The 8051-nt window shown below is 42.0% G+C and overlaps 1 protein-coding gene across 1 annotated transcript in view; it reads right to left on the bottom strand.

The window, feature by feature from the left end:
- Positions 1-8051, bottom strand: part of Mboat2 (membrane bound O-acyltransferase domain containing 2) — a 79530-nt gene that overhangs the window by 12796 nt on the left and 58683 nt on the right. Inside the window, exons 8-9 of the mRNA XM_013013566.1 lie at positions 3285-3468; positions 586-778 (exon numbers count right to left, since the gene is read on the bottom strand). Coding sequence (XP_012869020.1) covers positions 586-778; positions 3285-3468 — 377 coding nt within the window. The remainder of the gene's footprint in view (positions 1-585; positions 779-3284; positions 3469-8051) is intronic.

Below are 8051 nucleotides of genomic sequence, written 5' to 3'. Positions count from 1 at the left end.
TACCACTTGAGCCACAGTGCCACTTCTGGCTTTTTTCTTTTTGCTTATGTGGTACTGAGGAATCGAACCCAGGGCCTCATGCATGCAAGGCAAGCGCTCTACCATTGAGCCACCTTCCCAGCCCCAATTAAACTAAATTTTAAGTGTCACGAGGGTAGGATATATGTTACATATATTAGTGGCTATTCTTCCTACAACAGAATCCAGCACAACAAGCATTCAATAAATACATTGTCATTTCAATGATTCCTTGATTTTTATCTTACAATAAAATGGGCCTTGATCTAGTTTTTTGGTTGTCCTTACACACAAACTTTTAGTTCTACATGAGTAACACTAATTTTTCTAATTGGTGTTTAACTCTGTATCCTCAAGGGGGCACTCTCAAGCTTGGTGGGTGGCATGCCAATAGCACCAACTGGCTACTGGAAAGGTAGAGTCTGGGGGATTGACTGAGCCCAGAATTTGAAGCCAACCTGGGTAACACATGGAGACCACACCACTGGAAAAAAAAATTATATATGATCTCCTACAAGTTAAGATACAACTCAACACAAACAGCATAAGTCTACTTACATTACTTACCTAAAGTCCATGCGAAATAGTACTTAGGTCTGGCAGCCAAAAGAGAGACATACAGATAGGTAACTTTGGTTGGCCATGAAGCTGTGGCTTGAAAATGCTCATCAATGTTGTACTCCACAGGTAACAAGTTGGAGATGGTCAAGTGAAATAATAAAGAAAGTCCACAGACTATGAGCTTCTGAATGACTGCCGGCTAAAAAAGTCAAGACACAAGTCGTAAGCTTCATCTGCACTCCCTTTAGTACTCTGCACAGGTTGCTCTTACTATTAGACCAAAAATGGACAGCTACCTTGCACCAGCAGTTCAGATCCTCTACAACCCCATGGCAGAAACATTATCAAGCTATCTACAACTCACTCAGACTGTGTATGGAGAACTTTCAGAGAATAAAATATCTAAAGCAAACACAAGCAAGGGATAAGTGTACACAGAAACGAATACACACAAAAATTTTAGTAGTGGATTTCATGATTTTCAAATGAAAATCGAGTTTAATGTATGCTATGTAACATACATTCATATTCTGTTCTTTTTCTGTGTTTTTAAATGCTAGACATTTAATGGACATTGTTTTTGCAATAAACAATACATGTCTCCTTAACTCTAAAAGGTCTTGAGTTCAGCTTTCAAGAAGGATCAAACTAAGGGTTGGAGGTATGGTTCAAGTGGTAGAGAGCTTGCCTAGCAAGAGCAAGATCTAGTAATTCAACCCCGTGCCCTCCCCACCAAAACCTAACAAGAACACTAAAAAGCTGCATGCCTGAGAAGACTAAAGTTTGCATGAAGGATTGATGGAAAGAAGAGACCATTCGTTGCAACACTACAATATTGTGATGAGAGTAAATTACCAGCTCATGGTGCTTTATATTTTCACACTCGTGGTATATTTGTGTTTAGAAGAGATCATATAGGGCCATGGATGGAAAGATAGGAAGTGCATCCATTCAGATGTAGCAAAGAACAAAATACTGGATTTAGAGTGTCCTATACCCTAAAGGACACATAGTCAATTTAACTAAATTAAATTTATAAAGGAACATCCATCTATTAATACTTTATGTAACAGTGCTATGAGAAAGGCTCAACAGTAAGAGTCAGATCCATCTGTCCCTTGGTATCTACTAGGACTAGTTCTAGGCCTCCTCTGAAATACCTAGCAGATGTTCAAGTCCCTTCTACAAAATGGTGTAGTAGTTGCATATAAGCTAATAAGCACATCCTCAATTACTTTAAATAATCCCTAGCTTAGTTGTAATATCTAATACAATGTAAGAACTATGTCAATAGCTGTTATATTTTATTGTTTAAAGGATAATGACAACAAAAAAGCCTGGACATATTCAGCACAGATACAATTCTTAAAGTCCCTTTGGTCTGTGGCTGGTTGAATCTGTGGATGCAGAATCTTGGAAGCAGAGGGCTGACTACAGGATCTTCAACTTTCTGTTATAGCAGTAAGACCTCTGAAGGGCTGAGTCCAGAAGAAAGGGGCTCAAGTGGTAGGGAACCTGCTTAGCAAACTCAAGTCCCTAAGTTCAAATCATAGTACTGTCCCCCCACACCCCCCCGGCCAAAGTTTATTTCTCAGTCTGCACATACAAAAAAACTGTCAATGGAAGAGAGAGACACTGACTTCAAGCTTGAACTACAACCTAATTTGACATGGTAACTTCTCCAGAACACTTAACTGATAATGGAAAGCATGAAAAAAAACACCCAATACAAGACACAATGAACCGTACAGTACAAAAGGTGATGCAACAGCTTTTGCAAATGGACACACTCTTCTTCATTCACTCTTCACTGCCCATACAAATGGAAAATGGCAGGTGTGCCAAAGAAAAGAGGTGAAACTTTGACTAGTCCTCATTCAGGAGAAACACACAGCCCTGGTCTCCACCTCACAGACTTCCTGCCTTGCTTCCTATTTCTCCTGGGTATCTACACTGCAGCAGACCAACTGCAGCAGGAGCAGCCTCTGGGAAGCCTCCTCAGTCTGCCTTATGAAGCAGCATCTCGAAGGAAGAACAAATGTGCTGTGTTCAGTTGTGAAGTGATTGAGCACGGTCTTCAGAGCCGCACTGCCTGGGTCTGAGTTCCCATTCTTCTCCTGCCACCCTGAGGAAGTCTGTCTGCTCAAACCACAGAGCCTCTAAGTCATTGTCCTCCTGACAAATGGTGAGGGCAGCACCTGCCTCTCCGCTGCATGCAGGGCTTTGAAATGACCTGGCATGAGGGAAGGGCTAGCCTCGAGCAAGCTATCAGTACTGCAGCTGACTGTAGAAATGTGGACAAGATGACATGTGATGGAAGCCTTCAGAGGAGTAAAATTTCAGCCAGAAACAATTGAGAAGAAGAGAGGGCAGGTAGGGAAGGAAAGAGACCCAGTCTCCACAGGTGCAGGTTAGGAAAAAGCCAGGACAAGCGGCCTGGCCAAGTCCATGAGGAGGGCTGGGTGTGAGACAGCTCATCACGCACAGCATTGGTCTCATGGAGAAATCTAGCACAAGGTTCTTCTACGTAACTTATTCTTAAGTGTTTAATCCTGATTGCATTTCTACTAGGCATTGCTACTAGGTTCAGGGTGCAGTCATTTATCTTGAAAAAGAGTTACAAAGAGACAGGGCAATTCAAAACATGACAACATTCCTATGTTTAAATAAATGAGTGAATACTTGAGTTAAACCTAGGGTCTTACATTTGGAGAGGGCTCTGTTCTTTCATGCTGCACCTCTTCTCTTCCATTTTCACCTGACTGTGGCATGTGGAGTGACTTGCCTTCAATGAAAGTAATGTAGTCTTTGTAAGAGCACAGCGGGCCTGCCAGGATGCCCATGAAGTTGCAGTTGTAACTTACATACTCCAGAAGGCTGGGCATACGCCTGCAATGGAAAGACATGCAACTTGTGTGACATGTGACAGCAGGTTCCAGAAACTTTCATGAGAAAATGCCATGTACTGCACTGCCTTCATATTTCTAAAAGAAAACAAGCCATACTTTTCATTGGTATACATACATAAGATTCACAAAGATAGGGACATAGTAATGCTCAACAACAGTTTTCAGTAAGAGAATACAAAGACCTTTATAAAGAGCCAAGCACAGTGGCTCACAATTATATTCCAGCTATTTAGGGGGTGTAGACAGGAAGAGTGTGGTTTGAGGCCAGCTGGGGCAGAAAGACTCTCTCAAAGAACAAGCTGGGCATGGCAGTTTATGCTTGTAATTCCAGCTCCAGTGTGGGCAGAGATAGGAGGATCATGGTTTAAGGCCAGCCCTAGGCCAAAGGTCAAGATCCTAGCTAAAAAACAAGTAAAGCATAAAAGGACTGAAGACACAGCTCAAGTGGTAGTGTATTTATTTAGCAAGTGTGAGACCCTTAGTTCAAACCCCATAGCTGCCAAAATAGAAAATGTTAAGACCTGGATAAGCAACTACAGTTTCTACTAAGATTTTATGATGGAAGATGTCTAACATAGCTGTGACACGCCATGGAGAACCCTCTATTACAAGTCATTTCCCAGTGATTTTATCACACATGTGTGCACCAACCACATGTCTGGCCAGGTCCAGGGCCTGCAGACACAATAAAACAGAAACTCTGCATTTATCCATCTTACATATCAGTTACAAAGAACAATCAATGAACCACACAGATATATTTACAACATAAATATTTTCAGAGATGTTAAGTGCTATAAGGAAAAGATGTTTTATTATATTAACAGGTTGGAGAAGGCCCCCAGTGAGACAGGGCAGGCCAGAGACCAGTAGGACATGAGAAGTTGTATTATGTCGGTGGTGAGGATACTGGGCAGAGGCTGAGTCTGACTGGCACCAAAGCAGCAACAAGACTGAATCAGACTGATCTTGGACAGACGCAGGCAAAAGAGAGCTGAAGTGAGATAATGTGGGGCCTCAGAAACCATGGAAGGAATGGTAGATTTTGTTCTTCATGAGTTTAAAAACCACAGTAAAGTCTAAAGGCATGTGTGCTGCAGAGGCCTCACTTGAGCCCACATGTGGACAGAGCAGCAGCATCCCCAGCAGGGCTGACTGCCTTGGGGTAGGAGGGACGGCAGCTGCACAGATGCTGGCAGCAGAGCCATGAGGTTGCTCACAGATTGGAGGTAGGGTCTGAGATGGAAAGAAGAAAGGATGGCTCAGAACATTTGTGATCCTGCTACCTTGAAGACTGGCCCCATGGCACACAGCCCCCTAATGTTGACTAAGCATTTTTGGTCAATAACCACAAGTGACAAAAGAACCTGAGATGGTAAGCAGGCTTCTTGAACATGCTTCTTCCTCTCTAAATACAATGCTAACTCCCTAAAAACATACTAGGTATGGATAAAAGCCAACGGGACATCCTTTTTTTTTTGGGGGGGGGTGTCCGGTCGTGGGGCCTGAACTCTGGGCCTGCGCACTGTCCCTCAGCTCTTCAGCTCAAGGCTAGCTCTCTACCACTTGAGCCACAGCACCACTTCCAGTTTTTCTTTTTGCTTATGTGGTGCTGAGGAATCGAACCCAGGGCCTCAGGCATGCAAGGCAAGCGCTCTACCACTGAGCCACCTTCCCAGCCCTAAACGGACATCCTTATATACTAGGTATCACCTTCATGTAAAGATAACAGGAAAACAACACTGTGTACCCCCCCTCCTTCTGGAACTAGCTGGGGAAATACTCTGCTAACACTCCTTTTCTAGAAGTGTTTTTCCTATACTTAAGGGTCTTAAATCCTAATTATTTCCCTTTGGATATCAAATTGAGGAGGGAAAGTGTTTTTGGCAGATTTTCTTATTTAGTTCCTCCTATGTAAATAACCCTGAGCAGGAAGCTTTCTCTGTGCGCTGGATATCAAGACAAGCACCTTGCAATCACAGAACTCCTTGCACTCTAGCAAAGAGCTTCATTTCCAACACCACAGACCCCACACAATGTCAGCTTGTCACAGCATAGCTCCATCTTACCAACTCAAACTGTGTATCACAATTTGCAAGGGCAGGAGATAGCTTTGTTAGTATTAAGTAGTTGAACAGAGTTTTCAATTCCATAAATTAGGTAATAAGCACAAAACATTAGCATAAACCTCTTCCATCATTCTCCCCCATTTTCCCCTTCCCATACTTACCCAAGTTATGTAGTCAGCTTTTATAGAACGTACATTGAATACAATGACTGTATTGTTTACTCTTCTTCCCTCTATTTGTGTATGCCCCTGGAGAAAACCTTTTTTGTGTGTGTGCTAGTCCTGGGGCTTGAACTCAGGGCCTGGGTGCTACCCCTGAGCTTTTTGCTTGAAACTAGCACTTCGCTTGAGTTCTACCACTTGAGTCTCAGCTCCATTCTGCCTTTTTGCTAGTTAACTGGAGGTCAGAGTCTCATGGACTTTCCTGCCCAAGCTGGCTTTGAACTGCAATCCTCATATCTCAGCCTTCTGAATATCTAGGACTACAGGTGTGAGCAACTGGCACCTAGCTGAGATAATTCTTATCTAAGAAATCTGGTGACATAATTTTCTGCTCAACTGTCATACCAAGCAACTCACTGTAAGCACTTTGGTCAATAGCTATAGTATTGGCCTGTAAAAATGAGACTTTAAGTCTACTGTAATATTCTTTTTTTTGTAATATTACTGACATTTGGGCCAATAATTCTTCGTGGCAGGGGCCTCTCTGGTACACTGCAGGACTTGTGGAGGATTCATGAGCCTCTAGCACTAGCTGTCAGTAGCAGCATCTCTCCCCTGTTTTGACCACTGAAAAATGTCTCCATACAGTCTATATGTCTCATGTACGAAGACACTCCCAGTGTTGAACCACTATTTAGTTGAAGGGAACATGAAAATAAACTAAAGTTTCTGTTCCCAATGACTTTCTATTTGGGAGTTAAGTGTAAGAACAACCAATATATTATGCAACATCCAATGGTAAGATATATTATAAAGAATATCAAGGCAGGGCAAAGGGATAGAAATTGACTGTAGAGAGGGAGTACTTTTCTGATAGAGTTGTAGTTAAGAGTGGGTTGTCAATCATAGGGACAAACACTAAAGTCTCAGCACTAGGGAGGCAAAGATCCAGGTTAACCTGAGATAAAGAGTAAGACACTGTCTCAAAAAGGAAAACAAAAATAGGATGAGTGAAGAAGAGTCTAGAACTCTGAGCTCTTGGTGGTTATTACATGCAATTATCCAAGGTTTGAAATTTTAAATTACATGGAAAGGCATGGTTTTTGTTTTTTTTTAATCAAGGAATTAGAATACATAAATAATCCAAGGCATATTCAAAGGATCCCTGGCTGCTAAAGTAGGTTATAGAAGGCAGGAGGGAAAAACAAGGAGAATGATCATGAAAGCAGTGAGTAAAATGAGGGTCTGGACAGAGACTAGAATGGGAATAGAGAGATGTGATCAGATTAGAACTGCTGGAGAGGAAGACCAGCTAGATTTACTAGAGACTGGATTTGCAGTGAGAAGGTGATGAATAGTATAATTATTAACCCAGGAAGTGATACTGCAGAGAAATATATTAGATGGGTAGGGAGGAAGATGGAAGCAGAAATCAAGAGATCTGTTTTGGACATACCTGTCACTATCAACGTAAAAAAATGAAATGATTAGGGCTATATGAGGCTGGAGCTAAGGAGCAATCTAGGTAGAAACATAAATTTAGGCAATGTCAAACATGTGAACACAGCATTTGAAGCCACTGAATTTGTATGGCAACACATGAGAACAGTGAAAAGTCCAGGTCTGAGCTTGGGTTCACCAATAGTCAGGGTGGAGGTGAGGCAAAGGAGACAGTAAGAATGGGTGGTGGGTGGGGGAAGAAGGGAACCAAAAGATTCCAGCATCCTGGAAGGCAAATGATGACTTCCTCATTGTTGAATAATCAACTGGCCAACACTGGAAGGCTGAAATCTGCTGAGCTTAAGGGAAATTTGAGAGTGGAAACAACAATCTGCCTATAGGGAAGAAGAAGGGAGAAGGAGAGAAAAGGCAGTGGAGAGAGAAGTGGGGCTGTTACACAGAAAGGAGTGGAGTAACAGAAGGGAGTGGCTAGACAAGAACACATAGTGAAGTAGGATTTTTCTTTATTTTGGAGAAAGTGATCCAGCAGCAGCAGAGGGAAGGAAAAGAAGAAATCATATTCAGTGAAGTAAAAAGTTGCCCTTATATTGGACTAGGGACTATTGGACTATGAGTATTAACTCAGTACTAGAAAAGAAAGTATTTGTAACGATTGAGGCAGTTTGGGAGACTTTGTGGTTACAGAATGAAGCAGTTATTCTTATTCTCTCCGAAAACTAAAATTTGCTACCATTATGAAAGGAGGATACACAGTCTGGTTAAGACAGAGAACTAAGAAAATAATATTAAAGAAAATACTTTTTTTAATGTGTGTGCCTGTACTGGGGCTTGAACTCAGGGCCTGTCCCTTAGCATTCTCATTCAAGGTTGTC

Source organism: Dipodomys ordii, unplaced genomic scaffold (genome assembly GCF_000151885.1).
Source record: "Dipodomys ordii isolate 6190 unplaced genomic scaffold, Dord_2.0 Scaffold20, whole genome shotgun sequence".
Taxonomy (NCBI): domain Eukaryota; kingdom Metazoa; phylum Chordata; class Mammalia; order Rodentia; family Heteromyidae; genus Dipodomys; species Dipodomys ordii.
Note: the sequence above shows the minus strand (reverse complement) of the source record. Positions and strands in the feature narration are given on the sequence as shown.